The sequence below is a fragment of the Neolamprologus multifasciatus genome, chromosome 20, assembly GCF_963576455.1.
Source record: "Neolamprologus multifasciatus chromosome 20, fNeoMul1.2, whole genome shotgun sequence".
NCBI lineage: Eukaryota > Metazoa > Chordata > Actinopteri > Cichliformes > Cichlidae > Neolamprologus > Neolamprologus multifasciatus.
Window position 1 is genome coordinate 22,061,157 of NC_140458.1, and position 26,471 is coordinate 22,087,627.

Consider the following 26,471-nt stretch of genomic DNA (forward strand, 5'->3'; position numbering starts at 1 on the left):
ATGTTTTTTTTCTGCACTCTAATAACTTATTGTGGCAGCAGAGCTGTTCCAACATGTACAGGGAGTTTATAGGCCACACCTCCCCCGTGTAGCCTGAAGATACCACTCCCCTCCACGTCTTTCTTCCTTCTCCAAGGTTGCTGTCACTTAATGCTCGAGCACAACTTGGAGGTGCTTCAGCTGCCAGAGTGTCGGCGAGAGTTTGAGATCCAGTGCTTGCCATGACGATGACGTCCTGGCCCTAGAAGCATGTGGGGGCTTTTGTACCTGTTTTTGACGCTTTGTCAGCCGCTCTGCTGTCAGGCTGAGGCCACAGCTGCTTCTGTCACCCCTCAGAGCTGCAGTCTGGACTGTATCCAGCAGGTAAGCTGGAGGTTTTATCTCCTTCATGGTCAACTGTTAACTCACCTTAATTCAGCAACTTTGTATAATTCATACAATATGCAGCATCATGTTTTATTTTTTGTTTTGTGACAGATGTTCTCTCAGCCTTTGTTTGAAAAGTAAGAAAATAACCCGACTAAGAATAATTCACATAACACATTTTTTTTAAGAGAATTATTCAGTTTGTCCTGGTTTTAAGAAAAGTTTAGGTCTTCGTTAAGTGGTCGCAAGATAAATCTAAAGAATAGCAAATAAACAACCTGCAGATAGATTGAGTTCCTGCTGCGTAACTGATGAGTTACACAGAAAACGACATCCTCAATTCTTCAAATATAAGATCCAAATTGAGTGGATTTTTTCATGCTATCGTCTCACACTACAAGCTCCAACAGTTTCAATCTGTCCACACTCAGTGGATGTCGGAATGTTTTCACTGCGATAGTTTAGGTTGGCTGGAGTTACATACTGGCAGTAAACAGATTATAGCGTGATGACTGTGTGGTGTGTATTCACATAATGAACCTGTGATTGTTATTATCAGAGAAGGAAATCTGCAGCAGTTACTTTTAGTTTTAGGTGTCACAAGAAGAAGAGGGGAGGGTGGAGTTGTAATGATTTCCTGGCACAAAGATAAATTCATCACCCGCGTATGGAAAGATTTTAAATGTGAAAAAGTTTCAAAAGCAAAGGAGGAGAGCATTTGGAGACTTTTCACACAGATTTATGATGTAACTCATTAAAATGGATCCAGTCATGAGCAATTATCCAAAATGTTGATTTTATTTGAGCCAGATGTCTGATTTGCTGTCAGTAATGCAGTGTTTTTACTTGAAAAGATATTACCCCTGGGTTACCATACCACAGTGAGATGGTTAAACCAAAGGGCCATGCTCACGTATTCCTTTAAATTTTATTTTGATTAATGAAAAGTGGGGCACTCAGTCATCTTGTAGAAATTAGACTTTGATCTTTCTCCAAAACTCTTAATTTGTGTGGGCTTTTTATATGGATTAAGAGTTCCTCCATGTTTGCTCAGCTGGTTTGCTCCAGAAAACGAGGGTTTAGGCTACGCAGACTTTCTACCTAACCTTCCGCACACACGGTTTCTCTTTTATAATCCTATTAGTCATGATCTCTAAAACCTGTAGAGCAAGTCAGCAGTGTAAGAAAGTGATCAAACAATTTCTTAATGACAGAAACACCAACAACCAGTGCTATGTCTGTCTAGGAGCACACCAGACTTTCATTTTCACAGAAGGTGGAAGTAAACAGCTGTTTTATTACAGAGAAACTATAACAAATTCAGTGACCCAGTCACACTTTCACTGCTCCAACAAGTCAAATATGTCCTTCTATAATTTAGCGTGCTTTGAGTGTGAAGCAGCATTAACTATAATTACACAAACACCCCGTAAAAGCAATGCTTTGGTAAATGCACTGTCCTGCTTTTCATTGATAATGTTCACTCAACAGCAGAGCACAGTGAGTCAACCCTGATCAGTGCCTTCACTACACAGTATGTTGAGAAGCATCCACTATTTAAACACAAGAACAAGCCGCAGCACATACTGTACAGATGGGAATCAGATTTTACATGGAGAACCTTATAAAAACAAGAACCATATTGTTTGTAATATATCAACAAGGTTCTCCAAACTCACCATGAAGGGTTGTCAGTGCTGATCCACTGTTTAAGCTGTGATAGGTAAGTATGTGCAGATGTTTGGAAATCAAAGCACCTCTGATGATTGTTACTTGAACTGAACTGAACTGAAGTGGTGCACTACCTTTTTTATGGCAGGCAAACTGAACATGCAATACAATTCTTTTCAATTCAATTGTACTTTTACAGCACCAAATCACACCACACTTACCTCAAGGTGCTTTATATTGTAAGGTAAAGACCCCAAAATAATAAAGAGAAGTCAAGTCAAGTTTATTTATAAAGCACATTTAAAAACAACCAAGGCTGACCAAAGTGCTGTACAATAAAATACAAATATAAAATACAATAAAACACAAGTACATAAAACACCTCACTGATAAAAACAATAAGTTAAAACAGTAAGTTAAACCTTGCTAAAAGCCAATGAGAAGAGGTGAGTTTTAAGAGCAGTTTTAAAAGTTCCTAGGCTTGTGGAGAATCTGATGTGAGGAGGTAAACTGTTCCACAGCAGCCACTGTGGAACAGTGCTGTGACTGTTTTGCAGCCACAGCAAAAGCCCTCTCTCCCCTAGTCTTTAATCTGTACCTGGGAACATCTAAAAGCATCAGGTCTGCTGACCTCAAAGATCTCCTGGGGCAGTAAATGCTAAGAAGCTCTGCCAGGTAAGGAGGTGCAGTACCGTTAAGAGCCTTAAAAACCAGCAGTAAAATTTTAAAATCAATCCTAAAAGCAACTGGGAGCCAGTGGAGAGAGCAGAGGACCGGAGTGATGTGGTCTCTCTTTTTGGAGCCGGTCAGCATGCGAGCAGCAGCGTTCTGCACCAGTTGGAGGCGATGCAGACAGGAACGATCTAAACCAGCATAAAGGGAGTTACAGTAGTCCAGCCGTGATGTAATAAAAGCATGGGCCACCCTTTCTAGATCGTTCCTGCACAGGTAGGACTTGACTTTAGCTAAAATCCGTAGATGATAAAAAGATCCCTTGACTACGGAGCTGATTTGTTTATCAAATTTAAAAGCACTGTCAAAAGTAACACCGAGGCTCTTAATGGAGGAAGTACATTTGGAAGTTAGGGGTCCCATAAAATCAAAGGAAAGGTTGGGGTCTTTAGGAAGCCCAAACACAATGACTTCAGTTTTACTTTCATTTAGATGTAGGAAGTTAAGAGCCATCCAAGTCTTAATGTCAGACAGACAGGAGAATAACGGCTGCAAAGAGTCCTTACAGTCTAACCTCAGAGGCAGGTAGATCTGAATGTCATCAGCAAAGGTGTGGAAGGACACATTATGTTTGCGCAGCACATCGCCCAGAGGGAGCAGATACAGAGTAAACAGCAGGGGGCCTAGAATGGACCCCTGAGGTACACCACAAGTTAAAGGAGCTCTGGGAGATGACAGTTCACCGAGGTGAACAGAAAAACTCCTGTTATCCAGGTAGGACTGGAAAAACTTTAAGACAGTACCTTTCAAACCGACACAGTGTTCTAGGCGGGATAACAGTATGTTGTGATCAACAGTATCAAAGGCTGCTGTCAGGTCTAAGGTTACCTTAGGGTTACTGTCTCTCCAACTCCGCCTGGTGCTGCGGACAGCAGCACAACCAGAGTCTACAGTTAAAAGCAAATCATTAAAAACTCTCAGTAAGGCGGTTTCAGTGCTGTGAAGAGCTCGAAAACCAGACTGAAACTTCTCATAGAGACTGTTGTTGTCTAAAAATGACTGGAGCTGCCTGAGGACAACTTGCTCCAGTACTTTGGACAGAAAGGGCAGATTGGAGATGGGCCTATAGTTAGAGAGTATAGATGGGTCCAGGTTAGGCTTTTTGAGGAGAGGTTGAACAACAGCATGCTTAAAAAGTGTTGGGAAACAACCAGAGCTGAGACAGGCATTGATCAGGACCAGAAGGACAGGTCCAACTGAGTCCAGGACCTGCTTCAGAAGACGAGAGGGGATAGCGTCAGTGGAACAGTTGGTAGACTTGGCCTTGCAGACTGTTTCATGCAGCTGAGAAAGAGAGATTAGCTCAAACTGGTTAAAGGCAGATTGGCATGAGGGAGAAACACAGGGATTTAAAGGTGGAGGTGGAATGACAGACTGCAGGGAGGAAATCTTGTTAACAAAAAAATATAAAAAGTCATTGCAGAGGGTGGCAGAAGGTGTGAGGCGAGTGGACGTATGAGGATCAACAATGGAGTTTAGAACACGAAACAGAGTCTGAGGTTTATGGACATTACTGCTGACCAGGTTAGATATGTAGGAGGACTTAGCCTCTTTAGCAGCTTTCTGATAAGTTAAAAGAGAGTCTCTCAGGATATTGAAGGAGATTTGCAGCTTGTCCTTTTTCCACTTTCTCTCAGCACACCCGCAGGAGCGCCTGAGAGCACGAACAGAGTCTGTGATCCAGGGTTCAGTGTGAGCTTTGGGACGGAGTGATTTTAGGGGAGCGATGGAGTCCAGAATAGAAGTGCATGTTGAGTTAAAAAGAGCAATTAAATCTTCTGCACACAGGGAGTCAATCCAGTCCACCGTGGAGAGCTCAGAGTTGTTGAAAGCAGCAGAGAACTGGGATGGTACATGGGTATTGATGATCCGGTGGCGGCGTGAAGGAGCTTTAACTGCAGCAACAGAACATTGTGCAGTGGCAGAGAACAGAACAGGAAGGTGATCAGAGATACACGCACTCTCACAGATTTCAGAGACGTGGATACTCAGGCCGTGAGACATGACGAGGTCCAGTGTGTGACCTTTCTCATGTGTGGAGCCAGACACACACTGAGTCAGGTTAAAAGAGTCCAGCAGTGATACAAAGTCTCTAACCAGAGGTTTAGATGGACAACACACATGGATATTCAGATCGCCAACAATAAGAAAATGATCAAAATCTACTGAAAGTCCTGATAAGAATTCCCCAAACTCACTGATAAAATCCTTGTTGAATTTGGGAGGACGGTACACTACTGCACACAGTAATGGAGTAGATGAGTTCAGTTTAAAAAGCTGCAGTTCAAAGCTGGAAAAGGAGAAAGATGAAATCTGATGACAGTCATAAACTGATTTAAAAACACAGGCAAGGCCTCCACCTTTACCAGAAGACCTGGGAGAGTTGAAAAAACAACAGCCTGGAGGAAGAAGCTCAGAGAAAGCCACAGTCTCACCAGCATGTAGCCAGGTCTCAGTCAGGAACATAAAATCCAGTTCATGAGAAGAAATCCTTGAGCAGAAACGTCTTATTGGAGAGGGATCGAATGTTGATCAAAGCCATAGATAAGGTGAGATCAGTAGCTGTCATCGGGGTTGATGTGCGGCTGAGTGGGCGGAGGTTTGAAATAACGGTACCAAGTCTGCGGATCCGTGGCTGGAGAGGAGCCGATGACCCAGCACCCGGAACAGGAGCAACCAGCGACGTACTTGGAGAGTCACGCAGGAGAGGAGCAGGCATCAGGCGCGGGCCGGAGGTGGAGAGTCGCTCACCTGAGGAGAACGCCACCGCCGGCATGGCGAGGAGCGAACCAGACGACTGAAGGAAGCGCGGGCCGAGAAGCGGGCCCGCCGGTGAGACAGGAGCAGCACCAGGCGGAGTTGGAGAGACAGTGCGCACCCAGGGTCCTCTGGGTTGGAGTGAGCCTCTCACAGTGGCAGAGTAGCAGAAACCCATTTGTACAAGGAGAGGATCAGCCAGGCAAGAAAGTGACAGGAATGCCTTTGTACGAGCCAGGAGACGTCTTCTCCAGCGTCTTCTCCAGCGTTTTCTCCGGTGTAGCTTGGGAGGGAGGAACCAGGTGCGACGTAGGTAAGGCGGAATGCCATGGAGCGGTGGAGGCGCACTGCTTGTTTGCCCATCAAAAACAAAGGACAAAGGTGCTGTCACTGCTGAGTCCCGGATGATAAAAAGAGTTTTTCGGTCATAAGTCCGGAGCGAGTTAATTTCCACAGTTAAGGCAATGAACAGAAAACCAGAAAACAGGTGGAGTGACGGCAAGCCGAACATACTGGCGCCATCTTGTCACAGTCGAGCCTCGTCACACTGAAAACCCCAACAATCAGATGACTCCCTATGAGCAAGCACTTTGGCGACAGTGGGGAGGAAAAACTTCCTTTTAACAGGAAGTGTGGCCATTAGCCATGACCGGTTGGGGGTGAGGGGAGATAGACAGGATAAAGGCACACTTTGGAAGAGTGCACAGTTGAACGTTTTCAGACTGTCTCTCATGGAAGGCTTTCATAGTGTTGGACACATACATTTCAGATACGTAAGTTACTGAAACCTAAGCTCTATGAAGAGTAAAGCAAAACTGCTGCGTCCAGGGTCTCTTGTGATTCTGGAGCTTTTTGCCAAAGGATATCAGTTCAGCGTTGGGAAGCAGGAATTGCGACACAGTTCTGTGACATCCATTTTATTGTTGCTGCTATTAAGTCACATTTTCCCCTCCCATACTCCACCTCACTTTTGGCAGCTGAACAGGGATTGTACACAGTCCTGCTTTTCATTAAAGTTAAAGGGAAGGTCAAATTGAACCTTGTGTGCACAAAACTATGAAAGAGATATAGATGAGTGTGTACAGTTTGATCTCTTTATTTTCTCCTATGCAGGGCGGTCCAGCATGTGAATACTGCAGAATAACCAGGAGTGATGTCAGAAAGGCTCTGGGCTTTAAATCCATTGAAAGGTTTGGAAGTAAGTCAGGTTCAAACATCATACTGCAAATATCTGAGCTCTATGTGAGTTTGAGGTTTGAATGAACTTGGTTCACACCTATTTCCACAGTGCTAAGAATGTGGTTCACCTTGTAATTATTATCTCTGCGCAGCATCTGCTTCAACCATCATTTTTTTCTCTCTTTCCTGGTAAACTTCCGACCCTTCCACCTTCCGTGCTCAATCTTTTTCTAATTGTACTGTGATTAATTTCAACATTTAACATGCTAACTTTTGCAGAATTGGCAGAGATGTCCACTCCTTTCAACATTGTCTTCAGTGTTTTCCATTTGTAAATAATATTTCTCTCTGTAGAATGACAGACTTCAAATTTTGGGGCAAATTACTTCATAACGCTTCTCAGATCAATGGTTGTTTCACTAGGATCATCACAGTTTCAACACCAGTTCCTTCTTGGCACTGCACTAGCACATAGCTGAATGCTTCAGACCAGCAGGTTAGAGGTCAAGCCTTCTGAATGCAATAACTTAAGAATAAGGCAATCCAGTATTTTGACATTCATACCATAGGTGCATCTACTTGGAGGCTGAGGCATAGCGCCTCAGCCTCCAAGTAGCTGACCGCTGCCAATATGTTTTGTTTTTTTTTTTTATAACGCAATGACTGGCAGCTGTTGGTCCAACTAGCTCCATGTCAACACAAAACTTTGCTCAGCTGTCAGCAAAGCTCCATGTAATTTGGTTATTCATGGTCCCCAGAGAATTAATCGGTCTTTTAGCTTTTAAAAGTGCTTTTGAGTAATAGTTTCTTTCTGGAGGTTTTTCAAAGTTTTTCTTTTGGCTGCTTTTACACTCATTTTCACTCAAGTCCCAAGGAATGCTTTTTTGTTTGCTTAGCCACTTCACACTGACCTATGAATCATTTAAGCATAAAAAAGACCCCTAAATCAATGGATGAGTGACTGTTGTGGCTACATGCTACTGAGAATTTTGCAAAGAATCAGTGTTAAAATATATCTTTTTTTTTTCTTGTTTTTCAACCGGCTTGGCACAAAAACAACAATTTGTTCTCTTTTATTTAGCTGAATCCACAAAAGAGGTTAAAAAAATACAAAAATAAAGACAACATAGTTGTATAGCACTCATCTCATAAACAGGCATCGTGTGGAATTTGCACATGTACACGTCAAATAATGTCTAGAAGTATTAAAACTGCAGTACATTTATCAGGATTACTACAGCTAGTGCTTGTCTAATTGATGCTAACACCATGACTAATATTAAATCTGCTTTAGACAGTCATGTTCCCCACTGCCCGGTCATTCCAAAGATAAAAATTATCTGGGTTTGGGTAATAAAATTTTTTCCTTCCATGGATCGTGTAATACGTAAAAATTTTGTTCCAGTAGTTCAAACAAGAATGAATATATGCTGATCAAGGTACAGACTTTTGAGGATTATCAAATCCGGCTCATCAAATTACTGGGATTAACTGGGATTCAGGGGGGTTCCAAAATTCACATGAAATGAAAGATAACTGATTAACTACACTAGCAAAAACTCACCTTTTAGGCTGTTTTTGTCAGGGATTTTTCAGTGTTCTTCATTCCAAATTTAGTGGCTAGTCAAACAATATTTTGTTGTGGTTCCAAATTTTGGTGTCCGTTAAGTTATGTAGGAGTGATGTATGTTGAATGTGACATGTAAAACAAATGCAAATGGTGAACATAACACAACAACAAGTCTTGTTCAGATTATCCCCACTGTGATGAAGGAGAGAGGGTACATGCATGTAGTTGACAAAGCAGGTTTTAAAACATGAACATTGCTCTTTGTACAGCAGCAACATGCTGATGGCAGAAATCATTAAGAGCATGTCTACAGATTTAAGTTTGCAATGGTTTAACTGTTATGTACTGTAATCAGCTTTAACATTCGTAATTGATTACTCATTGTAAAATTACTATCTTAATATCCACAGCTCACAGTTTGTGTATTTCCTCTCTTTACCACTTTAATTAATTAAAAACTGAAGATCTTAATGTTTATATTGTATCTATAAAATACAGTGCATCATAAAATGACTGAAATAAGTGCATACCAATATTTTGTTGCATAAATACCTAACACAGAGTAGGCAATAATCCAGTTTGCCATCTCTTAACTCTGTTTATCACATCTAGTTTTCTTGTTTGATTGCTTTTTGAGTTTTGATTTTTCCTTTGTGATCAGACTGAATTCAACCCTCTGCTGGGATCCGGGTAATCCTGATATTTTCCTATTAAAATGTGTTTAATCCAGATTTTAAAAAATAATAATTTTGGATTTCCTGATCTTATCCGATCTTGCAATCCTGTTTCTCCATTGAACCAGATTTGGATTGGGTCAGTCCAGCTAGATTACATTTGAAAAACTGAGGATTGATCAGAGAATTGTGTTATCTGTCTTTTCCTTTCATTACCGCTGTCAGCTTTATGACCATTGTTTACAATAACATTCCCATCAGCCCAAACTGTAACTATTTGTGGTGCAAATATTACCATCTTAGCATTCCAACCATATTAATTTAAATGTGTTAGCATGTTGGGATTAGCAAGTGCAGCCTCTCAGAGCTATTATTGAAGTATTTTCCTCATTATTCCTCTTCAGGTTGTATTCCATGGCCATGTTTTGAGCTGCTGGGAAATGAAGACCCTAAAATCTGTCAACACTACGTCCAAGCACCAAATGATGTGAAGGTTGAGTTTTTAAATGACTCAAACTCCCAATCTGACACCATCATTGTCTCCTGGAAACCCAGTTACTATGGTAAAATTTGTTTGCTTATTGAGAATATATACCTATCATTTATCATGTCGTATCCTAAGTTTCTAAGTGAAAAGAGTAATTTTTCACTTGGTGGTGGGATATCTATGATTTGTTTTTCTTTATTATTATGAGAGGTTAAAAAAGACATCTGACTTCAATTAGCCTGTTTAAAAACAAAAGAAAGAACAAACTCTCAGACGTAAACACTCATACACACAGTGTGCAAGTTTGATGAAGGGTTGTTGCTAATTCTGTGACGCAGACTTTGTTTCTTTTGTGTTTGCTGCAGGGATCGCCTTCCTTCGTGGCTTTCAGGTGTCCCTCCAGGCTCTGGGAGGGACTAGCGTTGCCTGTCAGCTCTTTCTCTTCCACCGCAACTTATCCCTCCCAACTTCACATGCTCAACGGGTAGGAATGGCCCCGCTGGCTTTGGCCTTTGGCTGTGTTCTTTTTTCTCGTATCGTGTTAGACCACACAAAGAAAACGCGAAGCTTTTGAGGTTTTAAGTTACAGCTAGTTTTGATTACAAATAAAGAACACAATAGCTGCCTTCTTGTGGATATATTTCCATTTACAAATGTTTTGAGTTACAAGTGGTTTCTAAATTTTTCTCAGTTACATTCCCTTGAACCAGAGCTTAAACAGCATCTTTCAGTTTTGGGGTGAAAACTGCAAAACACCGAATACAGAATAAAACAAAATAATGTTCTGGATGAGATTACGATCAAACATAAAACTGACAACATGTCCTTGGAGGAAACAGTTTAACATTTTATACTAAAGATCATCTAAATGCTGTAAATATGAGGCAGGACATAGAAGACTATTGTTTATAGATGAAGCCTTTTTTTAACAAGCTCGTCCCCAGTGGACGTATTAAATTATTTACATATATTCAAACCACATGGACACAACAATGAACACCTCCATTCAATTTTTTTAACTGGTAAGTCTCAAAGAATGAAAAAGCAGCAACACTACTGACAGTAACAACAACATGTAACTAGCTTCTTTTTACTTCTTCTTCTTGACGAAGAATCACTCTTTCACACTAAAGTAAAAAACGCAATGCAATGATTTGCAATCTCATAAACTTGCAAGAGTTATTCACAAGGAAAAACATAAAAAATCTGAACTGAGTAAACAGCTGGAGGAACATTAGGTTAACTGGCAACAGGTCAGTAATATTATTGGGTATAAAAAGAGGTTCTTAGAGAGGCAAAGTGTCTCAGAAGTAAAGATGAGCAGAAGTTCACTGATCTGGAAAAAGGCAGCATCTATAAATTCCTCTTTCAGAATAGTTTCAATTTTAAATTGAGAAGATTAAATAAATCTGAAAAAATCTCAGTACGTAAGGGACAAGGCTGAATTTTCCGGACCCTCATGGACCCTCTCGGGTGACGTTGCATTAAAAACAGACACGATTCTGTCATTGAAATCCCTGCGTGAGCTCAGGAACACAGGAACCATCGTCTGTGATCACAGTTCACTGCCCCAAACCATATATGAAGTGTATAATGTGTCCATGCTATTCTGCAGGCGTACAAGTCAGACCCGTTCCCCGGCCTCTCCCTTGGATCCCAGTATGCTGTTACTGTCATGGCTCTGCCAGTGCCTGAGGAGTGGGAGAGGTTCTACCGCAGTGAGATCTTCTCTACACGATGTAAGATGCTGTTTGGTGACCTTTATTATTTAAATCTGCCTTTTTAGTTTTGGTCCAACTTCAGTGAATTGCATTATCATACATTTACATATTTTGCCACCAATCAGCTCTGCTATTCTGTCAACACTGCATTAAATCAATATTTAGAGTAACATGTGCTTCATGTTCTTGCAGCATGTGCAGAGAAGAATGGCTTTGAGCAGTGTAAAAATGGTGAGGAAACTTATTTTCCTGTGAAGTCCAGTCTGTGACAGTCTTTCTCCAAAGATCTGCTTTATTCATGACATTATGTTATGGTCTGGTTACAGACTGGTACCCTAAACATATTGAGGTTCAGCAGGAAGGCAGTGCCATCACCGTGACCTTTAACTTGGCTCCCCCAAATCTGGGAATAAGAAGCTACTTCTCGCTGTGTTACACAAATGGCAGGAAAAAATACACCGACATAATACCGGTAAGTAATTTCCTGTGCTGCACCTTTGTTTCATTCAGTGCCTTTTATTTATTTTTAGATATTTCTGATCATTTAGGTTCTCTTTATAAATGTAACAAGCATTAATTTCATCATCTTAGGATCTGACTACAAATAAAACTCACCATAGCTATCAGCTGAGCGACCTTCAAGAAGGAACCAATTACACCTGTGAGGTAAAAGAATTATAACTAACACTGTTTATAGTATATGTGGACATAAGTATAACTGTTTTCCACCAAAAGACTTGGTTGATGAATAAACTTGAATACTTGAATGGACTTTGTGTTTATTGACTTTTTTCCCAAATCTTTTTACCACATGTGTGGATTTCATCAGAAAATAGTTTGCTCATCAGTTATATTGCGTGAGGTGATGACATGTCTTTTCACATTCTTTTACTGTCTTTTAACTAACCGTTTAAATTTTTTGGACAGCAGCTTTCCTGTTTTTGTGCACTTTCATTGTTCTCTTTCCCAGAAACAGCTAACAACACCCCCCCCCCCCACCCCCCCCACCACCACCACCACACACACACACACATAATCAAAGTTAGCAAATAAGTGGTTGTGAAATGCATATACGAAGATCACACATATCATTGTGACCACCTGCCTAATATTGTGTTAGTCTCCTTTTGCTGCCAAAACATCCCTGACCCATCAAAGCGTGGACTTTATTACACTCCTAAATGTGTGCTTTGGTATCTGGCTTGTTTAACCAGCACATGCATGGCTTGATTGGATTAGGGTATTTAGAGGCCAGTTCAACACCTCAAACTTGTTGTTGTGCTCCTTAAACCATTCCTGAAGCATTTTTGCTTTGTGGCAGGGTGCATTACCCTGCTGAAAGAGCCCCACAGCTATTAGGGAACACCGTTTCTATGAAAGCATATACATGTTCTGCAATAATTCTTAGGTACACTACCAGTCAAAAGTTTGGACACACCTTCTCATTTAATGGTTTTTATTTATTTTAATGACTATTTACATTGTAGATTCTCACTGAAGGCATCAAAACTATCAATGAACACATATGGAATCATTTTTGTAAACAAAAAAGTGTGAAGTAACTCAAAACATGTTTTAGATTTTAGATTTTTAAAAAAAAAATAGGCTCCCTTTATTACTTTTCACACTCTTGGCATTCTCTCGATTAGCTTCATGAGGTAGTCACCTGAAATGGTTTTCCAACATTCTTGAAGGAGTTCCCAGAGATTCACTTGTTGGCCCTTTTGCCTTCACTCTGCAGTCTCTCACCCCAAGGTGCGGTAAGCTGAACACAGCTTCAACCGTATGTGTGTTGGAAAATAGTAACACAACCGCACCGCATTTTCTTGTTAGTAATAGTAACACCGTTGTAATGATAGAAATACTAATTAGTTAGATTACTCGTTACTGAAAAAAGTAACGCCGTTATTCCCATCACTGATTGTAACGCTTGATGGTTTTTGCGACTGCACTCGGGGACACATTCAAAGTTTTTGCAATTTTCTGGACTGACTGACCTTCATTTCTTAAAGTAATGACAGCCTGTTCTTTCTCTTTACTTAGCCGATTAGTTCTTGCCATAACATGAATTCTAACAGTTGTCAGATAGGGCTGTCTACAGGCAAGAAATTCCACAAATGAACCTTCACAGCTGTGAGGTGAAAACCATTTCAGGAGACTACATCATGAAGCTTGAGAGAAGGATTTAGAGCCCTGTCAATGCAGCACAGAGTAGCTACTCTGGAATCAGAAGTGTGAGACATATTTAGAGTTATTTATCAATTTTTTCTTTGCTACATAATTCCATATATCTTTCTTCATATATTTGATGTCTTCAGTATGTATCTACAGTAGAGAAAGTAGTAAAAAAATTAACATTGACATGGATAGCAGGACCCTAGGTTTTTGAAGCAGAACATTGGCCAAACCATCACACTGCCTCACTTGCCACACTTGCCCATTGTTGGCACGTTCCATGGTGGATGTGGTTGGCATAGTAACCCTCACTTGTTTTTGGCGATGCATCCCCATACACAAGAAACTGTGATGCACTGTGTATTCTGACACCTTTCTATCAGAATCAGAGGTAACATTTTTGGCAATTTTAGCTACAGTAGCTCATCTGTTGGATCAGACTACACTGCCCAGCCTTCAGTCCCCACAGATCCAGTCTCTGGTTCCCCACTGTTCCTTTCTTGGAACACTTTTGATAGATACTGACCATAACAGGCCCAGAAGAGCCCACAAGAGCTACAGGTTTGGAGATGCTCTAACCCAGTCATCTAGCCATCACAATTTAGTCCTTGCTCAAATCCTTGGGCTTGCCTAATCTTCCTGCTCCTAACACATTAACTTAGTGGGCAAAATGTTCACTTGCTCTTCACTTGCTCAGTCAGAAATGTACTTTCATGCTTCACCTTTTTGACTTTTTTCTACAGATTGCAGCTAATGAAGTGGATGCAGTTAGGAAAATGTTCAATGTTCATGTCGTGCACACTCAGAAAGGTAAGGAAGGCTGTTTTGTTGCTGCATATTCACACAATTACTATATCACAGTGTGTACAAAGCTTTCTGTACTTTTAGTTGTAAAGTTATATCTCCTGAACCATATTCAGGTTTCTTGCATGCAACTATCACTGGACATGAAAAATGTGTATTCCCCAATGGCAAGCAGTTACTGGCTTTCACTAGGTGAAGGTGCTGCAGCAAACAACCCTCCTAATTGTTTTAGTTGCAAGATTTCCACCTTGTATAGATGACGCTGACTTCTGTGCAAAATAGGAAACACATTAATGCTACTTTGTTAGTTATACTTGTTATACTTATTTCACTGTCTGTTTGTTACTGATACACACTTGTGGCCAATGCGATCAGTCTTTTTATTTTAACTATTCTAATACTTTGAAAAGCAGTGAGCTAATCCTCACTGAACACTAAACTGTCTCAAGAAATAATTCAAACTTTGCTGTTATCAGAAGATGCCTCTCCACGCTCTGTCACTCCCTCCTTGGCTTTTGTTCTTCCTCTGAGTCTGATTGCGGTAGCCGTACTTGGAGGCTGTCTGGCTATTGTCATTAGGAGGAGGACCAAGCTGCAGATGAAGAAATCTGACATACAACTAGGTGCAAAAACAACCCAGACATGTCATGTAAAATCAGTATTTGAACCACTGCCAGTTATTACGTTTATACATTTTCATTTAGTATCTCTAATCCATCTGCTCCTTTCCCCAGCAGCAGATGAAAATGTTTTGTTTTTTTAATCATCAGATATCATCAACAAACACGAGGAAGTTGGGAATCAGGAAGAATTGGTATCACTGCGCAAAAACAGGCTGACCCCTCCTCGTCTTCTGATTTGCTACAGCAGCCATGAGGGCCCCACTCATGTCAAAGCTGTCATGCAGTTAGGTGTCTTCATACAGCAGCACATGGCCACTCAGGTACAGTTTTACATTTTATCTCTTAACTTGCAGCACATTTTGTAAGGGCAGTTTTGGCAATATTTTGCCAAAGTGTTCGTTAGTATGAGATGCATTTAATAAGAGAAAGAGATGGGATTCGGTTTATATTAACAAAGTCTTCCCACTTATTTTTCTTCAAAGGTGTGTCTGGATCTTTGGGACTCTCTGAGCGTGGCTGAGGAAGGCAGCATGCCCTGGCACTGCCGGCAGATCCGGGAAAGTGACTTTGTCTTGGTGATGTGCTCTAGGGGCTTTAACCAAAGACCCAAGCCAGAGGATGATGATGGTGATGAAGATCAGGCCTACAGCTCTGATGCAATCATCCAGCTTATTGGTGCGGAGGTGGGCCGAGCCAAAGCCCGGGGCCAGGACCTGTCCAAATTCATGGCAGCCATTTTCGAGTACTCAGAGGAAACAGACATTCCCACTGAACTGAGGCTCATTTCTCACTATGTACTGACAAGTGACTTACCACTGCTCTTCTCCCACCTCCATGGAGTGGCCCTGCACAGGCCTGGGGCTTACCTTAAGATAGACCACATCTCAGAGAAAGGCTTTGCCAAGGTGCCAGCTGGAGCTGCTCTGCAGTGGGCTATCTATGAGGCTGGAATGGCATTGGAGGGAAAAGGACAGCACTCTCTGGAAGAAGGGGACTAGATAGTGAAAAGGGGACTTACACACCCTCAGTTAATGATAGTTCTCAGCTCGATATGTGATAGCTGAATGAAACTGTGAGTTTACACCTCAAACGTGAGGAGTGGATCTACACCTGTGCCTCAGCACACACTATGACCTCTGCAATGCCTTAATATGCAACTTAATATGCACCCAGTATTATGTGTCCTGGCCAAAAAGATATTTTCTCAAATAAATATTTTCAATCAATTTTCTTGCAGTATTGTGTAATAGGTTCCATGAGTACATCAGCAATTAATCTTATTATCAAGCTCACTCTGTAAGACTGTTTATTTTGAAGTTGCATTTTAAATATTGTAAACAAGCAACTTTACAGCCATGCTTCACGTGTTTGTGTACATCTCTGCGTACAAATGGAAATCAAAGCTTCATGTCATTTAAACATATGAATAAATGTCTTGTCTTGTATATTACATTATATTTGTGTAAAATAATAAAATCTATTTACATCGACAATTTTAATCAAATAAAAAAGTTTTAAATAATGCCATTTTATTGAGACTTGTTTTTTGTTTGTTTTTTAATATTTTGCTGGTGCTGTAAGTCCTCAGCTTGTCTTTGATCAGAAATAGTCTTGGTTAAATATTGGCTCATACACACTGTTTTAAAAAAAGGGGGAAATTTTATATCATCGATCACTGTTCCATTTTTCTGAATATAACAATTACAAGACAGACCATAATTGAAGATTATCTGTTTATTACCAAATGTCAGCAGCGTAACTAACAGCTCACTTGTTGGAATGGGTCAACAAAAGGCTGGAAAGGTCAGTGACACTAAAATGAAACAGCTGGAGAAACAATTTGCAACTAATATGGTTAAATGGCAACAGTTTACGATATGAATTTACAGAAGAAGCCAGATGTGAACATAATCCAGATCACTGTTGTCTAATTTTGGCCAGAGTTCATTTGAAATAGACTGAGACGAGGTGGAAAACTGTTCTGTGGTCAGACAAATTTAAATTTGAAATTCTTTTTGAAAACATGGACGCTGCTTTGTCTGGATTAAAGAGGAGACTGAACATCCCGCTTGTTCAAAAGTTTGCATCTCTGATGGTATGGGGGTGCATTGGTGAAGATGGAATTGGCACCTTACACATCTGGAAAGGCACCATTCGCCTCTGTCAGTGCGCCCCAGGGCGGCTGTGGCTACACTGTAGCTTGCCATCACCAGTGTGTGAATGTGTGTTCAAGTTCAAATTTTATTCGCCACATGCAGTGGCAGGTTGCCCTGCAGTGGAATGAACCCGCAACCGACTTTACACACAGTACACAGACATCACATGGGGATACAAGTCAGAGAATGGTTGCATTACAGAAAAAAACACTGAAATATACACTACAATGGGAAAGTACAAGAGGGAAAAAAGAGATCTCTACTCATGCTGGGCTATAGAGGACAGCATGAGAACAGGAAACAAAAAAACTCCTCTGCACAGAAAGCACATAAATGTCCACAGTACAACATTATGGAGCACGTGACCAGCAACAGGGTTGGGTAAGGGATGAGGAGTAATCCCAGGCAACACAGCAGCCATCCTGCCACTGCACCGACTCTCCAGCGCGGGCCCAGACCCGCCTCGTGTTCCCAGGAGGCAACAAGCATCGATGGCATTGGAACGTTGGTCTGTTATAGCCTGCTCGTTATAAATGTCTGTCAGCGCTGATTATTCAAACAGTGTTTAAAACGTGACTCATTCATTGTCCAAAAACATTTCCTCTACATTTGCAAAGTTACTGATTTTAAAAATATATATTTTCGAATTTTTAGCTGGATGTCAAACTTATGATGGACTCTTGAGCATATTTACATAGCAAAATTCACAATAGTATAACCATTCTAAATAAGATGCCCAAATGCGCACCAATGCAGTTCAATGCAAGCCTTTGAACTGTGTGTTGATAAGTGCATGAAGTTTACCTCTACCTCTATAGCTGAAACGTACGGAGCCCTGCAAGGGGCATGGGAGAAAAGAAAATTATGATGAACTTTTGCAAGATCTTGCGAAACAAACTCGGGATCTCGCAAAACTTGAATTCCAACAATGGCGGCAGCAACTTAGTTGTAACATTACTCTTTCTGGGTCACAAAATAAACTTTTAAGATATTTTGAGGCATAAATGTAGTTGTGTAAATGTCAGATATCTGCTCGGTTTACAAGACATCACATATTTGCAAAAGTGCTCCGACGTTTTCGGAGACCTGACACCCACCATCTCGAAGCTAACGGGAGGTCGAGACCTACTACAGCCGGGAGGAACACCACTTTCCCGGCACATCGTGCCTCGACCTCCCGGTCGGCTTCGAGCTGGCGGCCTCCGATGAATGTGGCTAAAACTTTTTCGAGATCCCGAGTTTGTTATCTCGCAAAAGTCCATCTTAATTTTTTTTTCTCTCCCATGTCCCTTGTGGGGCTCCGTAGAAACGAGTCTGTATCCATAGGGGAGACCGGGGATAGTTGTAACATTTTTGACATTTCTGTCTGTAAATTGGAGCTCTTTTAAGGTAGTGGATTCAAAATGTAATGCAAAGTATTTACATGTCTCTGCTATTAAATAATGCAGCTATTTTCTCTGCAGCACAATTACTCATTGCATGGCATGGTCTCAAACCCCCTAACATACTCGTTTATTAATTTTTAAGAGCATATATATTTTTTGTGTGTGTGTGGGGGAGGGGGGGCTTAAAATCGGTGTTAGCTTGGTCGAAATAGCACATTAGCTGAATTATTCTGGAAAAAATAGGTTGTGTGTTTTTTTCTTTTCTTATTTAAATATATATTTAGATATATATTTTCCACGGGGAGGGGCGAGGAACACAGGCGCAACGACAGTCTTTGTCTTTTTCCCGCCGAGTGTGGTGCATTGTCCTCCTGCGCTTCTGTTCTATGACTATTGAGAAGCTGGCCACGCTAACAGTGAGACATTTAGCTTCAGCTCTTTGAAAGACAAGACAAAGCAGCAGGTAAAAATACACATTTAATGAGAATAAAGAAAGACAACTTTTTTTTTTGGAAATTTAGAGACTGCTAAAACAATCTTATCCAGTTTTGAGCTTGCTCATGTAGGTTAGCCTGCTTTATTTAATTTTGTGTGAGCTGCAGTACACAACATTAAAAAGTTAATATAACATTAGGTTGGTGGCGTGAGGAACTCCAACCTAAGTTTAATATTTATTATTTTTTTAAGTGGGAAGGGGAGCATGTTTTTTTCCTTTAATACAACGTCTTCCAGGGTCTTTTTCATAGGAAAACCATGTAACGTCTGTGTTAGGTTGGTCAAAAGAGCAATTAGTTGAATTATTCTGGAAAAGATGGGTTGTGTGTTTTTTTTTCTTTTATTTACTTATGTAAATATATTTTTCAAGGGTTAAATAAATGCAACATTAAATTAACAATTGTCTCTCTGTCTTTTCCCGCCCAGTGTGGTGCATTGCTGTCCTCCTGCCCTTGCTGGCCGCGCTGACAGTGTGATGTAGCCTCAGTTCTTTGAGAGACAAGACAAAACAGCAGGTAAAAAGACATATTTAGTGAGAATAAAGGTAAACAACATTTTTTTGGAAATTTAAAGACTGCTAAAACAATCTAACCCAGTTTTGAAGTTTCTGATGCAGGTTAGCCTGCTCTAATCTCAACTGTGGTTTATTGTTTCATAGGTTCCATTTAAAAAGCAAGACAGTGTAGTGGTCTGTAAATTAGTCGCAGTTAGTTGCAGTGCTATTGTTAAGGGGTTTAACGTCAGCTTGACAGACCCTCCAAAATTTTTCCTCCAGTGTTTCAGGGTCTGCATGGTTTAAGTTAATAACATTGATCTATACAGATAGTTTTTCTTTTAACTTTTTCCCATTTTTTGATACAACCCAAGCAATGTAGATCCCTTCTTTAATAATAGAACAAACAGATAATAGATTGAGATGTTTTTCAGTCACTGTTGTGTTGTTTCCATGCTCTTTGCAAATTAAAAGTTAAGTCAAATTCAGACACATGCAGCCATGTACAGGTGTAAATTTTGTGGTGTTTGTAGTTCAGAATTAAGACAATTTTGTTATCATACGAAGAAACATCAGCACACAGCTAATTATCGATTCACATGTGGAATAGAGCAATGTCCTTCTTCCTATCAAACATTTTCTGCATTCAGATCCCATATGCACAGGAACCACCGCTGGTGACAGGATAAAAAATCCTGAGGACAGTCAGGTCTGGCAACTGTATCTACAGCTCAAGGAAATGGTTGAGCTCATATGTGCTCCCAAGATCCATCATGACCAGATTGCATACCTTAAGATAATAACTGAGGAGTATGTTCATATAGGACACACAATTTTCCCTAATCACCCACTCAAGCCCAAGCATCACTATTTACTGCACTATAGTGACTTCTTTTTGCACTTTGGGCCTCTTATTCGTTTGTGGACTCTCCGGTTTGAGAGTAAGCATTCGTATTTCAAGGAATGCGCCTGGAAACTGCACAACTTTGTTCACCTTTGTAAAACACTGGCAGAAAGGCACCAGCTGCTTCAGGCGTACCTCAGCAGTGGACCATTGTTTGCTCCAGCAGTTCAAGCAGTTGGTGAAACTAGTGAATATGATGAGCAGTTGTACAATGGTCTAATTCAGGAGTCTGTCAGGACAGCTGGCTTGATGAAAGAAACTACGTCAGAGGTATCAGCAGTAGTTTACAAAGGAACAAAATATTGCTGGGTGGGTCCGGGACGGGCGTGAGGTTCTGGGGGCGCTCCGGCTCTGGCCTGGGGCCCTGGCCGGGCCTCGGGGGCCTGGGTCCTGGTTGGTGTGTTGCCGGGGTTGTGGGCCGGTGGGTATATGGGGGCCCGCCACTGGCGCAGGGTGCCGCCGGTGCGCCGAGCCACCTGGGGGGGCTCTTCAACTGGTGGGGGGGGGGGGGGGGGGGGGGTTGTCACATCTTGCAGGAGCTTTCCTCTCTCAGGAACTCTCTCTGCAAGAGGGGGAGATACAGGAGAGGTGGAGGAAGATCTCAGCCTGGGCGTCTATTGTCTTATGTAGTCTGGAAGATGAGTGGATGATGGGGTGGGTGCAGTTTTCTCTGTTGTGGGGTTGGGTGGACTGCCCCGGGCTCTGTGGGGCCGGGCGGCGCCGCTGCACTGGGCCCCGGTTCGGATGGGCCTGGGCCCCCCTTCCCTGGCGGGTCGCGGAGTATGGGGGTGCCTACTGGGGTCAGCGGGGGAGCTGGCCCCAGGGAGGGGTCACTTGCCCCTCCCTTCCTTCCCTCCCCATCTCCAGCTGCCTCCCTCTTCCCGCTCCACCACAACCACCCACACATGCAGTGCCTTGGAGTAGGGGTGTGTCACCAGGGTGCAGAGGAGGTAACCCCCCCCTCTGTCCCCTTCTGGCTGCCTCTGCCTCAATTTTATCCCACAACTTAGACATTCACATTACTCACACTCTCATTACACATACATATAGGATCTTCGGGGTGGGCACGCTACACGGAATCCCAATTACCATCAGGGTGTACACCTCACCCCCGGCGTCGTTGCCCACCTCTCAATTTTAAATACACGTAGACATTGAGGGCTAGCAGGAGGGACTATGCGCTTACCTGCTGCTCTCTGGCAGGTAGCTCCATGCCCTCCTGGGTTTTAAATGCACCTTAGAACACACATACATCAACACTACAATGAGCGGGTGGAGGGAGGTTAGGAGTCTTCTCTCACCCTCGTTCTCTGCTTTCTGCTGGAGCAGGGAGGCTAGGAGGAGGAGTTGGCCGTCCGACTGGGATCCGGAATGTGGGGCCTCCCTGCTGCTGCGGAGTCGGCGTGGTCTGCTTCTCCCCACCGCAGGGAAAAGGGTAACACAACCTGGGTCTGGGGGGTGCAGTTCCCCCCTCCAGGGGCAAGGGTACCTAGACCCGGTTCGTAGAGTACGCTTGGGGAGTGTGATTGTGTGTACAGCGTCTCTTTATGTCTGTCTCCACGTTGGTTGAGTGTGGAGTAAGTGCATATGAGAGCATGAGGGTGGGAATGGATGTTTGTATCTGTGTGTGCCTGTATGTCTGTGTCTATATGTCAGGTTGGGTATCAGATGCCACCTCTCTGAGGACAGCTCAGGCCCTCCAAGGTTTGAGGGCCTATCTCCCCCCACCACTTCCCCTGCCGGGGGCGGACTCCCTCAGACATCGGTGCGTTGGTGGTCCGGGGGTGGGCGTCCGGGTACACACCGGCTCACTCCTTGGCGGCTGCTTATCGGGGCCTGGAGCCTGGGGCTCGCTTGGGCCACTTCGGAGGTGGGGTGCCCCCAGCCTCTCGGCCTGGGGCTCGGTCACTCAGGCACAGTTGGCTGCCGGCGGAGCTCACGGGCACGTCACTGCAGCCTCCCCTGGCTTCTGCTCCGTGGCTGCTGGGTGACCCCTCATCTGGGACTCTCCTCAGCTCTTTCTGGGACAGTGGCACGGCTGCCCCTCTGTTGGTCTTCCTTGGTCTCTTGTGTTCTGAGGGCCTCTGGATGTCTGGAGTTTTGATCTCCTCCATACCTGCTTCATGCCCTGGAGGACGGGGCAGTGGCCCCCCACACCCTCTAGCAGATCATTACATGAGGGAACCTTTTAAGAAAACAAGCGCGTTCATGCTCACAGGTGTACACACGGGTGATCACACACACAAACTACACCCTTTTTGGCTCCTACCTCAATGCACACTGTGCTGTCGATCTTACGTGCTGCACAATAATGTTTAATATTTAGTATTTACTGTCATATTCCCATATATCATTGTGATGTGGTTTATTGTATTACTCTCGTTTTCTTCTGCTTGTTTTCTTTTTTCTTTCTCAACAGGTGATCCAGGTGATCGATATATGTATTTTTTTTTTTTCTTCTGCTTATTCTGTTGGTTTTTGTTTTTTGCCCTTCTCCCCCGTCCCTCTTCTCAACTGTTTTTCTTTCCCTCTTTCTTTCTCCCTTTTCTTTCCCCCAGTCAAGTCTGTCCCGTATTCAGCAAGTGAAAATAAAATAAAGAATAAAAGGTGAATCAAATGGACCATTACGGCAAAGCTGGGATGGTCAATTTGGTAAAGAAAATCCGTTGGGCATCTTTCTTCGCCTTTAGACAATAATTCTGATGGCAAAAGAGCCAAACGGGACAGGCAAAAGAAAAAAAAAAAAAAAAAAAAAAAGGAACAAAATATTGCAAAGGGCTTGTTGTTGCGATGGGTCATGATGAATGTGGCCACATCTTTGGAAAAATCTCAGTGATCCTCATCAGTCACAAACAAGTACACTTTGTTTTGGACATCCTTCAATCTGTGATACTGATCAACCTTGGACTTCACTGTCTACACAATTCTGAAAAAAGATTCATATGTGTTCAAGCAGACAGTTTGTTTGATTACTACCCTCTGCCAGTGTATATCGCTTCAGGTTTAACCGTTGTATCTTTGCATCATTCAATATCATCCTCTTAATTCATTGCAGATATGGACAGTGGCAGCCTACATCATGAAATTAACCTGGCATTACCTGACCTGCATGAAGAGACAAAGAGGGCAGTTATTGAGCACCTGACACACATTATTGGTGTCAGAAACAGAGAAGATCTCCTGTTTGTTGAGCCTGATGATATCAAGCCTTTCTTGACACCAATTCAAAGTCAAAGACTTGTTCAAGTATTCAGAAAAGGTGAGAATGCATTAATGTCATAAATGGTTGCAGACCTATCTTGAAAATAGTTGTAAATTAGTTATTTTGAGAGTTATTTTGAAATTGTACTTTATTTTTCAATTCATAGTTCATAAAAAATCTAGCTTTCAAAACTAAAACTAGCTTTCATTGCCATTGGTATTATTTCTCCAACACTCTTGCTTTTGTGTCTCATATAAGAGTATTACTCAATAAATACTCCAAAAAACCCATCTGTACATAGTTAATGTGGAACTGTTCTGCTGTGTTTATGTGTGTGTGTGAATATCGACGACCAAGTGGAGTCTGGCTCTTCAAACAACCCAAAGGAACCTGAAACCACCTGCTCAACAACTGTGCAAGTGCCACTACAGAGTAATTCACTCTGTTCTGCACAAGCATCAGGTCAACTCCCTTCCACACAACCAAATGTAAGCAACACCTCCTGGATCAGCAATTTTTCAGTTCCCTGGGAGAAGATGCCAACAAGACTTTCACAGGGCTTGGCATCTGGTGGAATGGCTCACCCAGACGACAGGAGAATAATGATTAGGACTGTTGTAGAAGGAATGCGAGTACACTGCCCCAACCCTAACAGAGCTGCTTGTGGGGAGGTAGCTAGAGCTATTGTATCTAAGTATCCCGCTACCTTTGCAGATAAGACTGCAGAAGGTGAGCATTTAGGCTGTGGTTATTATTCCCTACTCAAACAGCTTAAAACAAGAGTTGAACATGTAAATAGAGACAATGTCAGCAGCAGAATCCGGCAGCCAAGGAAAAGGTCTACCAGGGAAAACAATGAGGGTGATGTTGCCATCAAAAGGGGGAGATCTGAACTTGATAGCTATGGTTGCATCAACTGGTAACCCACAACCCTACCAGAAGGAGAAACGACTGAAACTTTGGAGACAAAAAGACAGACTATGTCAACTGTCTTCAGATCAGCAGGTCCTTAAGCAATTGAAACAACAGATGTAAATACTTATATGTCTTTGACTTATATTTACCAGAGGCACATGCTTAATTCTTGGCCTGCCCCCACCTTATGTGAGGTTCAAGAGCATTGGCCGTTTCTTTTTACTAAAAGAGGCCTCTGCACTCACTTCCACACACTCACAGATATTGAGGTAGAGACATCTCAGTGAAGCCCTTCTTACGAAAGGAAGAATTTTGAACTTCTTTCAAAGCCAGAGACTTCAGTGGAACAAGGAGATTGAACATCTGCTACGTGAGTGCGACAGTGCAAAGCTGAACCACAACCAGATCGCCACAGCAGCCATCCTTCTTCTGATGAAGTACTTCCAAGAAAAAGAGGACTCAATCTTCATCTTGGCTGACGTAATTATATTTAAAATTTTACACATGCACTCTCAATACTGTCAACATAAACAAAGAAAAAATATTTCAATGATTTTGGGTATCATCATTCAAATCAGTTCCTTTTGTGTTTTAAAGGCTTTTTCCACCAAGATGTCTGTTGAGAGAGAGATGACCTTACCCATCACACCAAGGGTAATAGCGCTTGGTAAGTAAGTAGTTTCAATCCTCTTGTAATATTTTTGTAAAAAATCTATGTAATTATTGTGGTATTTGTACCCACAACAACTTACTTAACAGGGGTTTGTCTGTTTTATATTGTATAAAAATAGAATACACACAGTTTGCTGCTGTTTCTCTTATTATTTATTATACACAAAGACCAACAGGAAAAAACAGCCTAACATTTCAGCACAGGCCAAAATGCCAAAACATTAGGCAGTTTTTTCCTGTAATTGATCATAATTTTCATTACATAATAAATAATAAGAGAAATAGCAGCAAACCGTGTGGATTCTATTTTTGTACAGTGTGAGGCCTGCTATCCAGCATTCTTGTGGAAACCTTATTTGTAAGGGTGAGCACATTGTCTTATTGGACTCTTGTCTGTTTTTAGGGAATAATTTCATGTCTGCAAGCCGCTGGATGATCAGTTTGGAGGGCAAGGTATTTTATGAGCCTGAGCAGATACATGACTTTGCCAGCACCCTTGCTGTCTTCTTTGCGTCATACTACGTTTTCAACCTTGAGTATCAGGAGTCAGCGTCCATCACACTGGAGATGATACAGAGGTAAATACTTTACACCATTAAAGCTTACACCATTTAAGAATGAAATATATGTGATAGCTTGACTACAGTTGCAGAAACATATAGGTGATTGCTGTAATGTATGTTTTAATTTTGAAATTAAAGCAGCCTTTTTTCCGTTAAAAGGTTCTTTGTGAGGATCAATCCAGACATGGGAACAAAATGCCCTGCAAAACTTGGTACAAGCCGCAAGACAGGTCGTGTCGTAAAGAGGAACGTTACAAGCATCAGCCCTCGGATCACCACCTTCCTCCAGCGGCTCTCTGAGTTTGAATGGAGGACTTCCAACTAGGTAAGAATACAGAGATGATAATATTTTTTACATAGCTGATAATTATACAGATACTGTACACACATCCATACAACAGTATGAATGATCTCAGACAGATGTGAACAAGTGAATAACCTGAGCAAACATGAATATTGATGATGTGTCTTTGACAGGTGGTGATAAAGACTACGCTGAACCATCCTGGTAACGGAAATCTAAATCCCATGTCACATTCTATTTCCTGGGACCTACTGATAATTATTACATTTTGTAAATGATTTTTGTTTTACAATTGTAATAGTTTATTTAATGTTCATGCTGGTGGGTTTGTCCTGTTTTTAGTGGAATGAAAAACTGTTTTCCTTAAAAAAATCAGACACAGAAAGGTGAAGGACTGTGTAGTTTTCATGTACGCTTCTATTTATTTTGGTTATTGACATTGTTTTTATTCAGTTGAAAAATGTTTTTCTTGTTAAAAAAAAATTATCAACAATAAATGTTGGTTTAATTCACTATTCTGAGACTACTTTATTGAATTATATTGTTTTTTGTAAATGTTCTTATATTGAATATGAATGTTAATATTATTTTATATGCTGTAAAACACAATTACAGTCTACACA

The 26,471-nt window shown here is 41.8% G+C and overlaps 2 protein-coding genes across 4 annotated transcripts; both read left to right on the forward strand.

Annotated features, from left to right (window-relative positions):
- The first annotated feature begins 50 nt into the window (after positions 1-50).
- On the forward strand, positions 51-16,826 carry LOC146494920 (interleukin-17 receptor D). 2 transcript variants are annotated; one of them, XM_085144783.1, is made up of 12 exons: positions 51-363; positions 6,640-6,724; positions 9,354-9,512; positions 9,802-9,920; positions 11,052-11,175; positions 11,350-11,388; positions 11,484-11,629; positions 11,749-11,823; positions 14,076-14,142; positions 14,616-14,759; positions 14,907-15,079; positions 15,242-16,826. In XM_085144783.1, exons 1-12 carry the CDS (start codon positions 250-252, stop codon positions 15,755-15,757), a joined length of 1,761 nt encoding a protein of 586 aa, XP_085000909.1. In that variant the 5' UTR covers positions 51-249; the 3' UTR covers positions 15,758-16,826. The 2 variants fall into 2 exon arrangements, with proteins under 2 accessions (XP_085000909.1, XP_085000908.1); XM_085144782.1 differs by having other exon boundaries at positions 14,613-14,759; positions 15,242-16,304.
- A 1,593-nt stretch (positions 16,827-18,419) lies between these two features.
- LOC146494921 (uncharacterized) lies at positions 18,420-25,910 on the forward strand. 2 transcript variants are annotated; one of them, XM_085144786.1, is made up of 4 exons: positions 18,420-19,310; positions 24,907-24,976; positions 25,385-25,559; positions 25,704-25,910. In XM_085144786.1, exons 2-4 carry the CDS (start codon positions 24,922-24,924, stop codon positions 25,867-25,869), a joined length of 396 nt encoding a protein of 131 aa, XP_085000912.1. In that variant the 5' UTR covers positions 18,420-19,310; positions 24,907-24,921; the 3' UTR covers positions 25,870-25,910. The 2 variants fall into 2 exon arrangements, with proteins under 2 accessions (XP_085000912.1, XP_085000911.1); XM_085144785.1 differs by lacking the exon at positions 18,420-19,310 and adding an exon at positions 24,599-24,789.
- The last annotated feature ends 561 nt before the right edge of the window (positions 25,911-26,471 follow it).

Bases quoted from the DNA above. Each gene is read 5' to 3' on its own strand.
- LOC146494920 (XM_085144782.1), top strand. From the start codon at position 250: ATGTGGGGGCTTTTGTACCTGTTTTTGACGCTTTGTCAGCCGCTCTGC. The intron at 9,513-9,801 runs GTAAAATTTGTT...TGTTTGCTGCAG, and splicing joins CTGGAAACCCAGTTACTATG to GGATCGCCTTCCTTCGTGGC. The intron at 11,824-14,075 runs GTAAAAGAATTA...TTTTTTCTACAG, and splicing joins GAACCAATTACACCTGTGAG to ATTGCAGCTAATGAAGTGGA.
- LOC146494921 (XM_085144785.1), top strand. From the start codon at position 24,742: ATGAAGTACTTCCAAGAAAAAGAGGACTCAATCTTCATCTTGGCTGAC. The intron at 24,790-24,906 runs GTAATTATATTT...TGTGTTTTAAAG, and splicing joins CAATCTTCATCTTGGCTGAC to GCTTTTTCCACCAAGATGTC. The intron at 25,560-25,703 runs GTAAATACTTTA...TTCCGTTAAAAG, and splicing joins ACACTGGAGATGATACAGAG to GTTCTTTGTGAGGATCAATC.